We start from the raw sequence: 15707 nt of genomic DNA on the forward strand, positions 1-15707 counted from the left end.
CCTCAGGTAGTTCTTATTTGTAGCTTTGGGCGCAAAATTCATGTTTGTCATTCACTATCACTGATTCAAGGATCCAACCCTTCCGCCAGCAGCAAGTAATTTTTGTTCTGCCTTCTAACTCACTGCAGAGACTTGCCTCCTGAAAATCTATGAACTGAACTTTTTAAAAACCTGAAATTTAAATATCTGCTACTACTGGATCTTAATTTGGCTGGATCAGTGCCAGACCTTTTGATCAACTTTGGAGCTGAACAGTCTCAATTTTTTTTCTTCCGTCTCCCCCTCCCTCCTCTGATCCCCACCCCAAGATGGAGAAACAAGTAAAGAAGAGTAAGAGGAAATCCTACACCCTTTTCCAGACAGGCTGTATAGTTAGCTCTGTGTTTTGAGGTCAGATAAATCCTTGCTGTGCTGTATGGTCTATCCAAATAAACCAGACAGCTATGACTACCTATGAGGAAAGGTGCAAGCAGTTACTGTTCTCATTTGGTGTTATGTGAAGCCGCGATCCAAAGGCAAGGCCCTGTCTTTCAAAGTTCATCTCCAGTGCTTGTTTGTTGAGCTACTGTTAATGGCTGGCAATCCCAACAATGAAATAACAGAATTGCATCTAGGTAACAATATTTCAAGTTCCTCTGTGCTCTAGTGTTGTTGGTGGATTAGTTGTATGTTTCCAGTTTAGGTGGCTGCTAATTATTCAAACTGAGAAGTTTCTATTATCTTGTGAGTTTATAGACTATTGAAAAAAGTTAATGAAGTTTTCTCCAGAGCACTGAGTACAGTTTTTGTCTGTTACCATTCTTTATTAAGCATGGAAAATAACATTGATAATTTCTTCATAACAAAAAGTTAACTCTAAAAAAGGGAAGAAAGGAAATGTGATTCCTTCAGACATTACAGAAATATTATAGAAATCTGGTAACTTTTTTCCCTTATCTTTAGGAAAAGAATAATTTAGAGATAGATTTGAACTACAAACTCAAATCATTACAAGACCGGTTAGAACAGGAAGTAAATGAACACAAAGTGACTAAAGCTCGATTAACTGACAAACATCAGTCAATAGAGGAGGCAAGATCAGTTGCAATGTGTGGTAAGTGTTTCTTGCAAGTTTCAGGTAAATACATACTAAAAGGTATTTTGATTGATGTCTTATAATGTAGTACTCATATACAAGTGCTTAATCCCTTGTATAAAGAAAATGCGTATCAAAATTTTAAAACAGGCATAATGAAAGATATACTTTCAAAATTATTTTCTCTAACATGGTACTTGTACCATAAAAATGGCATTGTTTCTTAATGTTTTGAATACCTTACTGCGTTTGCAATTCAAAGCCTTCCTTGGCTTCTAAAATGCTATTGAATCTTGAAATTCTGGGTAATGTGAAACGGAATTGAAAGAATCCATTATCAAGACAGATATCTTGGAGCATTCATTCCAATGTAACTGCATTAAAAATATCAGTGTTGTATTAGGCTTGTTTGAAGTGTTGAAGTTTCTTCTATAGATACATATCCATGAATCCAAGATGTCTTGATACCTTCATTGAATACAGCAGGTTTTCTTTGTGAAGGTTACCAGTACCCACATGTGTACTTGATAACTTCTCAGAAAGCTGACATGAATGGTAGCATTTATTTTCCTTCCCTCAACTATGCCTGAATCTTTGCCTTTATTTCATAATGATTGCTTCAAGAATCTGCTTTTTTTTATGTCTTTCACTGTCTTTCAGTTGTCATGATACTATTCCAGTGCTTTGAATGCAAATTGGAATTATGTTTATTTTTTCGTGTTTCTTGTAATAATGCCAGGAAGCTTTTACTTAGTAATCAATCCATCTAACAGCAGAAGAGCTTAAATAGCTGAACAAAAGGGTCTGAAAAATACTAGGATATTTAAGACTGTGTTTACAAAAGCATTCTCGCAAAATGTACATACTCATTTTTGTTGTTGTTCTTTCCTGAATCTTGTTTAGAAATGGAAAAAAAAGTAAAGGAAGAAAGGGCAGCAAGAGAAAAGGCAGAAAATCGAATAGTTCAAGCTGAAAAACAGTGTTCCATGCTGGACTTTGACCTGAAGCAATCTCAGCAGAAACTGGAACACCTTCTTGAGCAAAAGGAAAGACTGGAAGATGAAGTAAGTAAAATGTTCATCACTCACAATTTTCTGTATAAATAAGAAATTATAGTTGCATTGAGAAATAGGAAAATAAATTCACTTACACTGAGCTCCTTGCATAATACGTCTCTCAGTAGAACTGAAGACAGTTGTTGGCCTAAATAGCGTTAGGTATTTTCTGCTTGTTTCTTAGCTCTTGGATGCCTTACGTATTTGAACCCTTTATTTAATGTAATGCAATGTTTTTTGTTTCCTTTTTTTAAACGAAAAACTTGCTTGTGAATTTGACGCTGAAGTGTGATTGGTTTGCAGTTCTGAGTTTGCATTCTCCAGAAAAGCATTTGTTTAAGGAAATGCAATTAGAATATTGAGTGTGAAAATTAAGTACTAAGAATAATAGTTTCATCCTTATGTTTTCTTTACAGGACCCTGGGAATGAAGGTTATAACACCTTCTTAGGGGTCATGGCTTGTGTAAATTAGTTTTTATATAGCTGGTTGGCTGCCGTTTTTTGTAGGGTGAGAAGTTTTTAAGGTCTGAAATCCACAGAGGGATTTGCAGAACCTTTCCACAGACAATTTAGGTTTCTTCCATTGTTGCCTTTACGATAAGATAAAACGCATTTGGGTCTTTGAAATAGCAAGCTAAGTACGGGGAAGCTTTATCACCCTGCAGTGTCATATCAGTATGTTCCGTAAGGGCAGCAGCTTTCTATAAGATTATTGCACTGAAGTGTTCAGAGACTTAGGAATATTTTTACACATTGTACAATGTGTAGCATCTAGGCAATGGTGTTTGATATAAAATAATCCATATATGAAACACTTTCAACCACATGCAATTGGTTATTCACAAAACGCTCCTAAATTGAAATATTTCTCGTTTAGGTAAAGAATCTAACACTTCAGCTAGAACAAGAGACAAGTAAGCGAATAATGGCACAGAATGAATTAAAGGCGCAAGCTTTTGAAGCAGATAACTTGAAGGGTTCTGAGAAGCAGCTGAAACAGGAAATCAATACGTTGTTGGAAGCAAAGAGATTACTGGAATTTGAGTTGGCTCAACTTGCTAAGTAAGTAAAAATCTGAAGTAAAATGGAAAAAGTTGCTTAATTATACATGTACTGTTTTGCCTGGTCCTATTAGTGAAAAAAGTTCTCTGGTGCATAGGCATTTTTTTCCTAAACTAAAAGAATATTTTTAGCTGCATGTTATGATTTCTGAATGTAGCCTTCCATGTTGGACTATTTTTGTTATGAGCTATGATGCAGAGCAATTCTTGACTCATCATTCTCTGTCAAGGCATATATATATATATTTGTCACTTTTATTTGAGTGACTTCTTTGTGGATTGACTGTGATACTACTGATTAAATCACAAGAGACTTTTAGTTTTAGTACATGGGAATCAAAAGCTTTTTTTCCCCTTCAACTACCTGATTCTTCTTCTTAACATTTCTTAAGCTGCCTGAAGACATTTTTCATTAATTAGGCTTCTATCTTATCTTCCTTCAGCTGACTTAACATTTCTCCCTTTAGAGTACTACTTGTCTTCTAAATTATGTACTGAAATGATCATCAGGGTAGACTAAGGAATGTAATGAAATCAGAATCTTAGGATACAGCAAACTGTTGGTCTTTGTGAAATAATGGGTGCAAATGTAAGATCTTTGCAGGATGCTGTTCTGGTTAGAAATAGTCAGTCTTATGTCATTTGTTAGTAGCTGACTTTTTAATGTTTGCCTTTTTTATTCCTTCAAAGACAGTACAGAGGAAATGAAGGTCAAATGCGTGAGCTTCAGGATCAACTTGAAGCTGAGCAGTATTTTTCGGTAAGACTTGCAAAGTCTTTGACATGAAATCATTGAACAGTGAATAGTTTAACTTATTAAAAATTTTTAAATGTAAGTAACAACCTGGCATAAATCAACAATTCACAAAATTCTGCTTGAAATACAAACAATGAACAAAAAATTAGAGAACATTACATAGTCTAATATGTTGCTTTGTAGTTGTTTGTCAAATCTTATACAGTACATTGAGTAACTGTGAACTTTTCATCAGAGTGGTTCCTGTCTTGAGGTTGGAAAAGAGATCTTTTTCTGACATAATTGCACACTTTGTCGAGGGTTCAAAATCTCCACGCTTACTGGAATATATTCTATGCTATTGATCTACCATAAGTATATTTAAGAACTATAGATCCAGTAGCATTCTGCACATATCCCTCATCCTTCTGAAAAGATACCTTCTCTGCACCTGAGTCCCTGAAGAGTCTTTTTGGTACTCCAGGGAGCCAAAATGTGCATTTCATAGATCTGGTTGGATCTGTTTCATTTCTGTGAAAAGAAACAGCAGCATGAGATGCTCTGTAATGCCTGAACTTCAAATACATTTGTGAATATGGACAGTTCCATTTCACTTTGGGAAGTACTTTGTAAATTCCGTTCTTTCTTGGCAAGGCAATAAAAATTTTTGTGTTTACTAAACTACATATGATTATAACTTCATTATGTATTACAGATCTTTGTGTATTTCTCCATAATGTACTGCTAATAAGAAGATCCAGAGTATTGTCTTTCATTCTCAGTTTTCTCTTTTTTCACTACCATGTAGTTTAAATGAGACATTTGTAATTCAGTCTGAATATTTGGCAAAATTACTTTATTGTAGAAGATCAATTTCTAACTTTCAGAACTACTGGTGGCCTTAATAACAATATAGGAATTAAGAACAGAAGTCATTCATGTAAATCAGGCCTCTCTTGAATTAGTTATTAAGACAAAGTCAGTCTGTACACAAAAAACTTAGAGTCTAAGAGAAAAGATACATGGATACAAACAGAATACAACAGGTGGAAGCATAGAACAGTATTAAGCTTGTTTGACTAACATTTTGAGACAGTGATGCTACAAGAGGATGCAGTTCTGTCCTGTTGTCTCCAAGAGACCTGCTCAGCTGTGTCCTCTGTCCTTCCCTTTTGTCAGCAGGTGTATTTGTACAACTATGTAGGAAACCAGACTAGAAAATTGAAAACTAATCTGGTCACAATGCTTCCCTACACAAGGGAAGCTGGAAAGGAGCATCTATGACAGGCAGGAAGGAGGAAATTCCATTAAAGACAGTATTGCCCTGTGATGTGGTTTGACAGATTCAAACCAACCACTACCAAAACAATGAAGAAATTCACTGTGGAATTTGAATAATGATTCTTTTTTTTTTTTATGCTTTCTTTTACAGACACTTTACAAAACTCAGGTTAAGGAACTGAAAGAAGAAATTGATGAAAAGAATAAAGAAACTCAAAGAAAAATGCAGGAATTGCAAAATGAAAAGTACGCCCATTATGTTTCTCAAATAGACATAAGTTTTTCCATATAATATGGTCTCACTCATGAAGATTTTGAATCAGATTTAAAATGTTTAATTCCTTCAGAAAAAGACGGGTCTCAAAAGTGTTCTGTAACACCTAGTAAGATGGCAAATACATGTTACCTGTACTGACTCAGAGCCAAATATGGTTAGTCATACTTGCATTGAGCTCTGTAATGTCTGGAAGAAGAATGATGACTTCTCAGAATTTAGGAAGATGCAAAATTTGAAAAAACATTACAATTTGTGGAAATCACCTTGCTTGTATAACAACTTTTTTATTTTATTATATTATCCTGATTACTTGGTATATTTCTATGGCCAATAAAATAACTTGAGAAAAAGATAATGAAAAATACTTTGAATTCTAAGTTTACTATACTTCTGATTACAGCAAAACCAGTTAATCCAACCACCATTAATTGTGAGGTACTATTTTCTAAGTTAGTAAATAAGGAAAGAAGTTTTTTAAGCTTGTTTTTCCAATTTATTAGTTTATGTAATATATATTTATTCTGGAAGAGGAGACCATAGCCTTAGGTGGGCTAAGAAAAGGAGAAAGAAAAGATGTTGGGCTAATAAATATGATGTCGGAGGAAAATACCTGTCTATACAAAGTTGTTCAGGAGTAGTATCCGACTTAAAACGAAAAAAGGGAGGAGGGGAAGAAAGGAGAGACTTCCTTTAGTCCTGTGGGTTTTTTCTTTCTCTCTTTTCTTACTTATTTTTATAGATTCCTTTTATTCTATTCCCTTACTGTTCTCCACAATCTTGTGTTCATCATGCACGTTTTTCACCTGCGTACAATTATGGGCATTGTGACAAACACTGAGTATACTTCAACAGTTACCTTTTTGCAGAAGAGGCCCATATCTACTACAGATGTATCAAATCAGTGGACTCCATAGCAATACATATTTCATTGCATAAATCTCTTTCTGTTTTGCAGTGCAGGAAGGGCATCTGTCGTGAGCCCATACTGCAGTAATGTATTGCCACTTCTATCTCAGCATGCCCTCGTGGGCTGTGTCACGGGTTGCCAGCGACATCTGACTCGTGGGTGCTAGGCTGGCCACCGTGCTCGATGTGGCTTTCTTTGCAGGCAAATGTATAGGACCTCTGCCTGTACTCGAAGCAAGAGGAAGAAAGTTAGGCTTGTATGCTGAACTGATTAGAAGTTATGTCTACGTTGAGATACTGCACCTAAGTTACTGCCCTCTGCCTCTCAAGCTGTAGATAGAATTTGCAAACCTTTCTGCAAAAAATTGTGTAGGCATAAAACCACTGTATGTTTTCAGAAAACTTATGCAATTTTCCTTATTGTTCAAAAAGTTTGGAGCACACATCTTCATGAGCAGTAATCTTGTGTGAAGAAGTAGCTAAAACTGATAGGGTTAACTATCTTGTGATGGACCACGCTGTACGTGCAATTTAATTTTATTTTTTATTCCTCGAAGGCAAGAGAATTGGACACCTGTTTTCCTAAGGGTTGGTGTTTCATGGATGATTGAAATTTTAATTGAATTATAGTAAGCTTGCTGCTGCAGGTTGTGTGGACTGTCAAAAGGTACAAGTGTACAGAGTTGTGGGTTTGTAAATCCTGGTTTTTTTAAGGAACTAAGGTAATCACAATTAGCTGAATGGTATCATTTGGGTTTGTTAGTCTTCCTGAAAATTTGGAATGTTTTGCATAGGAGAACAAAATCTTAATGTCCTTTTTACAGAGAAACACTCACTACCCAGTTGGATTTAGCTGAAACCAAAGCTGAGTCGGAGCGATTGGCACGAGCACTCCTTGAAGAACAGTATTTTGAACTGAGTCAGGAAAGCAAAAAAGCAGCATCAAGACACAGGCAAGAAATGACTGATAAAGACAGCATCATAAGAAGGGTAAGTTATTCTACTGTAATTAATACCTATATATATCCTTCAGCTGTAAACAGAAATTTATCTTTTTATTTTAATTTATAAAGTTTTGTTGTGGTCATAAGTAATAATTATTTAAGTATCTGAGTTTTGGAGTCAGTTGGAACATTAAACATTTAAATCCTATCATGTGAACTCGCAAACATAGACTCGATGAATCTGAGGTGAACCCAGTTTGAAAGTCCAGCAAAGATCTATAATTCAGTTATTTAGCCTTTTGTAATTACTTCTTGTCACTGCCCAATGTATTTTTAGAATCTTGTAAATTTGTGGAGCTGTGTATTAGAGACTCTTACTGCAAAATTATTTAGTCTGTTAAAAAAACCCAACTTGGAGGTCTTGAGTTTCTTCCTGCTGGTTAACTATTTTAAAATAGGTTTAACAAAACCAACCCGTAAACTGTAATTTTTGAAGATACTTTATAACGTAGTTCTTCAGTATTAGTATCAGGTTAATAACTGTCTTAAGTGAGAAGTTTCAAATAACAAGCCAAATGTATCATAGTTATTTTATTGTTACTGGTTTTTCCCATTTAGTATCAGCTATGCAGATTTTGTTAAGAACCCTGGGGGTGTAAAACTTCAGTAAAACTCTAGGCGTAACTGAACTTGGATCAATTGCTCAAGGCTTTCTGTTAGTGCTACCATGGATATTACAACTCTGTGTAAAGATAGCAGAAGTAGTGTTCGTTATGCATATTTTCTTTTCTAAGTTTGAAAACTCCAGAATGCCACCATTTCTTGAGAAGCATTGAGAAGACTGTCTCTCTATGACATTGAAGGAATACCTTCTTGCCAATATGTTTGTTGGTTTCAAATATTTTGATTATTTTGTCAGCTTGATAGCAATCATTTCTATAGGCTATAAACAAAACCTTTTTCAGGAATGCAGTTATGTCTGGTTTTTAATATGTATTTGTTAAGTTGTTAGCAAAGTGATCCTGACTGTCTTCTGGCAGCGAACATATTCAAACTGCAATGGTTTTACTTTCCTTCCCCCCCACCCCCAATCTATGTATGTATTTATCTATGCATGCTTTGACTTAAACCAAATTTAATTTTGATGCTGGTTTTCCTGATATATGACAATTATTTAGCAGCAGATGCCGTGAATCTGCTCTAGCCTTGAATGCTGGAGTTGTATCATCAATCAGCTGCTTTTCTCTCTGGATTCAGGGGATCAGGCCTCTAGGTACTACTTCTTCCAAAGTGCCACAGATTAATAAAAAAATTTCCACTTTCAATAGCTGACAATCTAATTATGCTTAAGTTGAGTTTTTAATTATAAAAGTACCATTTTTAAAAAATTCAGGTTTGAAAGGTAAGCATATTTTTTGTATATAATCTGAGGAAGGCGTTCCAAGTAAATGGCTATTTTAGACTTAAGGATATTTAAAATAATAGTATTATAAATATTTTTAGAATTTACGGCAAGTTCTTTATTTTAAAATGTGTTTGTTTTCATTTAGCTGGAAGAAACTAATAGCACATTAACCAAAGATGTTGATTTAATCACAAAGGAAAACTCAGAGATCAGTGAAAAAATTAAGAAACAGGAGGAAGGTACGTCATGTTTGGAGATTTAATTCATCTGTTATGAAGCACAATTGAATTTGAAGCATATGTGGAAAATGGAAATGGGAGAAGACATTACTGATTATCTCCCCTATTATTTTGGGCTTGATGAAAAATAAGTCAGTGTTTTCATCTTGCAAATATATCTTCCATGTAAAGTGCCGCTCTTTCTATGGTATTGCTTCTATTTCCATGCACTGCATGTATTGTTGATTAAATTCTCAGCTGTAGCAGGTAGGAAAAAGTGAGTTTCTGCTCACAGTCCTTCCTCACTTGTTTTAAAACAACTTAGCTGTAAGTTCCTGCAGGCATAGTCAGGAATGTCGGTCCAGTACAGCTCCTCCATATATTGTCTGTCTAACCCCCTTCTGCCAGCCATGCCCTTGTGTGCATACGAAAAGTATTTTACTCATTTCATATTGCACACAATGTATTTCTTAAAGTTTTTGTTTCTATCTCCAGTATTAACAGTAAAGCAGTATCAGTATTTCAACTTCCTTAACATCTCATTTAGATTCAGAATCAAAATTGTGATGTCATGCACACCAGTGGATTGGCATTCTATTTACATGCATTCTGACTGTGGGAAGTTACTTTATTGTTCAGTTTACTCCCATGGTTTTGCATTTGAGCAAGCGTTATAAAATTGGAATGCATGCTTTAATATCCGTTGACTACGAGACTAAAGGCCGTATTGGTTGTGTTGCCTGTGTTGTTGCAAACACTATGTAGGCAGGAAGGCACACAAAAATATCTTCCCTTAGTTCTGCATTTGTGTAATAGCAGGGATTGAGTAAGCAAGTAGTTTTCAGTATTTTTTAGTTTATGGAGTTTGTTACTTTTAAGTACTTGAAATTTGTTCTTTAACTGTTTGTAGTTTTGGTGGAGAAATCCTTATCAGTGAAATGCATACTTTTAGAAACTTTGGGAACAAATCAGCAGGCTTGGAGGTGTGATAGAAAGATTGGTAGAATTGAGTAACTGGTGCGTGAGAGGGATGGAGGGAATGTAACAGTCATTCCTTGTTTAAAGAAAGCCTTTTTCCCCATATTCTCTTTATGCCTGATTTGAGAATCTGTACTGAATGTGAGTCCAGTCATATCAGTCGTATTCTGTGTGGGTACTGACTTAATAATTTTTGGTACTGCAGAAACACTTCCGGTAGTGCAAACACAAAGGAAGTGGGATAACAAACTTAGTCATCACCAGGAAACAAAAATACATATGTTGGCTTTAGTATTTAATCTTGGTGCCTTTCTGATATATCCTTCGGGTACTTTTCTGTCATGACAGTAGCATTAAACCAGTAACCTTTATCATTGCAAACTGTATTTTGCACATTTAAGTGACACAACAAGAAAATGGGAGGGGGAACCAGATGCAATTGTAGAAGTGATTAAGCTTAGAAATATTTACCTTGTCCTAAATATCTCAAAGTTGAATATTATTTTAACAGAATACAAAATGAAAAAAGAGGAGGAAATCAATAATATTAGAATGCATTATGAGAAGAGCATTAACACTGAAAGAACTCTGAAGACACAGGTATAACTTTTTATGCAATTTAATAACAATAATTACCTTGCATATCAGATATATTTTCAGTTTATTGTCTTTTGTGCAACTAACTCTCAGTTCCTTTGAGATTAAGTTTATATTAACCATGATGTATAATATCCATTGCTGGTATTTACAGTTGAAAGAATAAGTTTTGATGCTGTGTACTTTTTCAGTATTACTTCTGTCATGAGTAAGGGCCATTTATGTTGGTGAAGTTTTTTTTGATCGAATCCTATAACTAGAAGGACTTAGAAGTTTTGTATGAAACATGCTTGCATATATAATTTTTCTTACTGTTTTTTCTTTTTCTTAACAGGCTGTCAACAAACTGGCTGAGATAATGAACCGGAAAGATTTTAAAATAGACAGAAAGAAAGCTAATATGCAAGATTTGAGGAAGAAAGAGAAGGAAAACCGAAAGCTCCAATTAGAGCTTAATCAAGAAAAAGAGAAATTCAATCAGATGGTAGTGAAATACCAAAAGGAGCTCAATGAAATGCAAGCGGTAAAATAATCTTAAGGGTTTTTTTGTCACATTGTGGAATCCTCTCTGCAGGAAAAATGTCTAGCTCCTAGTCTACTTGAAAGAAGAACAAGTTCCTTTTCACATGTTCTAGGCTACAGAATTTTAGTGAGGCAGAGAACTTGACAAGTGTGCAGCTGTGCTTGTTCTCATTCATTTCCCCTTTCTAAATTCTTAACTGTGGAAGTTACTAATATATTGTGAAGACTAAAAAACTGAATACTGTGTAGCATGCTACTTATGCAGTTTATTTCACTGGTAGGTGGTCACCTTTTCAAAACAAATGGCAATTTAATAGATTAATCAGACTGTTCTGTACTTGAATACATTGCCAGATCTTTGATATTTAACTTTTCTCCAAGGCTGAACAAACGCTTCTACTATAATAATTTATTCTAATGCTATCAAAACTATCTAGAGATAGTAGAAAAAAAGCTTTGTTTTCAGAATACTTCGCTGCCATATTCTTGGTATCACAGTAACTATGCATGTGTGTATAAATACAGCAACTAGCAGAAGAATCTACGTACAGGAATGAGCTCCAGATGCAGCTGGATAGTAAAGAGAGTGACATAGAACAACTACGAAGGAAAATTTTGGACCTCCAGCAAGGAATGGATTCTACCAGTGTTGCTAGTCTCCAGCCAGATGAAACAGATGGAAATCTTTCAGGTAAGAGGAAAGCATATTTGAACTACTTAATTTTGTGCATACACATAGTTTTGGAAGGATTGTTTCAAACAAGTTACTACCTTTCAAAATCTGGCTGTGTCTTTCTATATGACATCTCCGCTTCTTTTTTTTTTTTTTTATTTCGTAGCTTAGCTACTTATATTTGTCTTAATTTTTTCTCACATCACTCTTCCCACTGTATGGATTGGTATTAGTGTAATTTTTATCCCCTTTCATGGAAAGAGTATCTTTACATCTGCTGCTGTTTGAATATAGCGAATACAATGTGCAGTGTCCAGTGAATAGAATACAGGGCCAGCATTTCCACAACATCATGATTGTATTTTGTATCTTGAGTGCAAAATTGCCTTGATCATGTCCAATTTCACACATTTGTCAAAGAGTCAAGTAGAGGGCAGAGGAGGAGTGCGCTAGCATTATAAGGGGGAAAAAAATAACAAAGCCAGTCTTCAAAGTAAAAATACCCTATGCCAGAGAAAGAGGAAATTATCCAGTGCATAGTTGTTTTTCTGCAAACCAAGTAATTAGTCTTCAAAACAGAAGGTGGCATACCACAGCAGTTCATTTGCTACAATGTAATTGTATGAAGTTGGTTGTCTTCAACTGTGTGCTAAGTTCACGTCACTTCTGTAGCTCAAACATAGACATTCCTTCAGAGCACCTTGAATAGCATCTTGTTTAAGAGGTGGATCTGATGAGTAGTCAATAGGATTCTCTAGCTGATGCATCTCTTCTTAAGGCAAAGACATTCCTTAAAAAAATATTTAAGGCAAATAAATGGTAGAATTACTAAATAAGTAATCATAATATGATTTATTCAGTTTCCTGACACAGGGAAAAAATGAAAAAACAGAATAATGTAAACATAGATGAAAGAATGATTCCATGGTCTTAATTCTGGCAATGGGCAGTCTCTGGTTTAATTGAGGAGAAACTTGGTATGAGATGGTGTGATAGAAATGTTGGCAGAATTCCAGAGAAACCCCTGGCTCTCAGGTGCTTTTCGCAGTCCTCCTGCATGGCAGAGAGGTTCACACTGTGGGGCAGTGTCTTGTATAATCAGGGAGCTTAGGTTACTAGCCACCAGAGAGGCTATGACAGTAGAATTCATAATTTACAGGAAGAGCATCTTGTAAAATTTTGGGGTCAGGAGGCTTTGCACTCTTTGAATAAACTCAAGGTAATACTAAAATGAATTCCTAATACTTAGAAAAGTTTAAGGAAATTTTTTCCATATTTGGAGGTAGATACAGAGAAATCACATGGTAACACACCTTAGAGCTGCATCTTACTTGGAGGTGGTTTCTGTCTGTCATTGAACTAAATACCCCCTCAAGTTCTGGTAGCTCCCAGGGCAACATAAGCTGCTCTCAAGGTAGAGATTGGCTTGTTTAGACAATCCAGGCTATTCTCAGGCTTTTGCTTCACTAGATGGGAAAGATCATGACTTGGAGGAAGGTTTTCCTTTTATTCAGTTCTAGGTATTTTTTGTGACTCTTGCTCCTGATTATTGATTCAGATAGCAGCTGATGTCTCCAGTGTTAACAGAGACCTTACTGAAACAACTGAAATAATTGCTTTTTAATGATGCATTTGGAATGCCTCTTCCTCCTGGCTGGACTTAGGAAGTCTTAGTACTTACATGATTGTAAACAGAATTCTTCTTCGTCAAGACAAAACATAATCAGGAACTTAAGAGGTTTTTTCCCAATTGTTATAGGGCACTTAACCTGTTGTGAATTAAGGTTTTTTTCATCTGATTGGCAAGATAATTGAAGCAATTGAGCTGTCCTACAGGTTTAACTGCAGCATATAATATTTTACCGCGTATGTTATAAATCATGTTTTACACAAAGATAGGATGGAATAATAAACCTGGACCATTTAAGCCAGCAGGTTTTTTGGAGTATGGGACACAGATACGACTTTCTGAAATACCTGCAAGTAGCCATCACCTGAATAAGCCTCAAAGCAAGATCCAGCCAGCAATCCTTGGTGAGATAGATGCACATGAAATTATAGTAGGACAGTCTGAGGAGGGAAGGAATCAAATGGGAGGGGTAGACTGGAAAGGATTAGCAAGGTAGTATCTCCAGGTTTTTGGTTACTATGGAAGAGTCTGAGGAGTAGGAATTCTTGAACATTGGAAAGAGATGCTCTACTGCTCATGAAGGTGCCTGTATTACTTAGTTCTAAAACAACAGAAAGTCTTATAAATTAGTGCAGTCATGGTTGTCTTGTGTGATTTTATTGAAGGGTTACTGTTAGAATCACAACAAATCCTGCAATATGAGTACTAACCATGAAGATGTTTAGAATGCAAATCCTCATTTTAATATATATTGAGATAATTATAAGATCTGTAGCCTGGAGTTCTTTCTTCATATTCTATTCAGGTCCAGCTAGCCATCAGATATTTCTGAGGCCTGTCTTGGATTTTCTGGATTGGAAATATGAAGTATCAATTCTGGGATTCTTTCCAAAAAACAGGAAAGTTGTCAGGCAATAGTTTTGAGCCTGTTTTTAAAGACAGGAATGGAAGATTTTTTTTTTGTAGTCTAGATAGTCCATATTTTCTTAATTACTTAATCAGAACACTCATAAATATTATTCTTCCAGATCAAATATTTGTGAGATGGCCAGATGAGCATTTGCAGTTGTGCTAGCTAACTCTGTCAAGGGAAATTAAAATGCACTATAAATATTACTTGAGACAAACCTTTGTGGCAGGGTTGGAATGAAAGGGCTCATCTACCCTTTCAAGAGTACATTTGGTTCCAGACGAATGTTTGGTTTGTTGAAAAGGAGTACATTCAGAAACTGTTATTTTCAACTGCAAGACGTTATTCACAGCTCAGAAATCATCTCTCATGCAAGTAGAATTTGCTCACTAAAATAGATTTATAGTAGACCAAAAAGAATGTCAACTGATTCATTTGTAATAGCTCATCCACTTTCTACTTCCTTTGAAATTTCTTTCAGAACGTGCTGAAGTAGAAGTGAACTTAGAAAAACTCCTACTCACACTGTCCCTATAAGCAGTGTAGTATCTGGTGCATCTTTTCAAATTTATCATTATTGGGTATTTCCAGATTTTCTTATGCCACAATTTCCACAGATGTGTACTTATTACTTTCGAATCAGTCATCCATACTTGTGGTGGGTTGACCTTGGCTGGACACCAGGTGCCCACCAAGCCACTCTGTCACTCCCCTCCTCAGCAGGATTGGGAAGAGGAGATGGAAAAAACCTCGTGGGTCAAGATAAAGGCAGTTTAATAAAGCAAAGGCTGTGTGCGGAATCAGAGGAAACCAAAAGATTTATTCTCTACTTCCCATCAGCAGGCGATGTCCAGCCACTTCCCGGGAAATAGGACTTCAGTACGCATAGTGGTTGCTCCAAAAGACAAATATAAAAATGAATGCCCCCGTCCTCCTCTTTTCTCTTAGGTTTTATTGCTGAGCAGATGTCATATGGCATGGAGTATCCCTTTGGTCAGTTGGGGTCAGGTCTCCTGGCTGCGTCCCCTCCCAAATCTTGCCCACACCCAGCCTACTGGTGGGGGGAATGTTGGAGAGACAGCCTGGGTGCTGCACCAGCACTGCTCAGCAGCAGCCAAACCACTGGTGTGTTATCAACGCCTTGCTGGCTACCAGTAACGCGGCACAGCACTGTGAGGGCTGCTATAGGGAAAATTCACTCCATCTCAGCCAGACCCAATGCAATACTATATTCCTTTTGAATCACAGTTATCCATACCATGTTCTTTATTAGCAGTTAATCACTTTTTTTTTTCCAATGGAGGACTTGAGTTTTAGGATACTTCTAAAATTACTAAAAAAGGAACAACCTTCTCTTGATGTAAAAATTAAAGTATTCAGAATAGGGTAGGCATTATCTGTGATGCCTGCAGACATGAAGGAAATAGGTTTCTTTTTC

At 35.9% G+C, this 15707-nt stretch overlaps 1 protein-coding gene across 4 annotated transcripts in view; it reads left to right on the forward strand.

Moving 5' to 3' along the window:
• The window catches only part of ROCK1 (Rho associated coiled-coil containing protein kinase 1), a 99141-nt gene that overhangs the window by 64016 nt on the left and 19418 nt on the right, over positions 1-15707 (forward strand). For all 4 annotated transcript variants that reach the window (XM_054815839.1, XM_054815836.1, XM_054815837.1 and 1 more), the window contains exons 18-27: positions 943-1093; positions 1979-2139; positions 3009-3193; positions 3883-3952; positions 5361-5455; positions 7217-7382; positions 8887-8980; positions 10449-10537; positions 10869-11057; positions 11582-11747. In XM_054815839.1, coding sequence (XP_054671814.1) covers positions 943-1093; positions 1979-2139; positions 3009-3193; positions 3883-3952; positions 5361-5455; positions 7217-7382; positions 8887-8980; positions 10449-10537; positions 10869-11057; positions 11582-11747 — 1366 coding nt within the window. The remainder of the gene's footprint in view (positions 1-942; positions 1094-1978; positions 2140-3008; positions 3194-3882; positions 3953-5360; positions 5456-7216; positions 7383-8886; positions 8981-10448; positions 10538-10868; positions 11058-11581; positions 11748-15707) is intronic.

This window comes from Grus americana, chromosome 2 (genome assembly GCF_028858705.1).
Source record: "Grus americana isolate bGruAme1 chromosome 2, bGruAme1.mat, whole genome shotgun sequence".
Taxonomy (NCBI): domain Eukaryota; kingdom Metazoa; phylum Chordata; class Aves; order Gruiformes; family Gruidae; genus Grus; species Grus americana.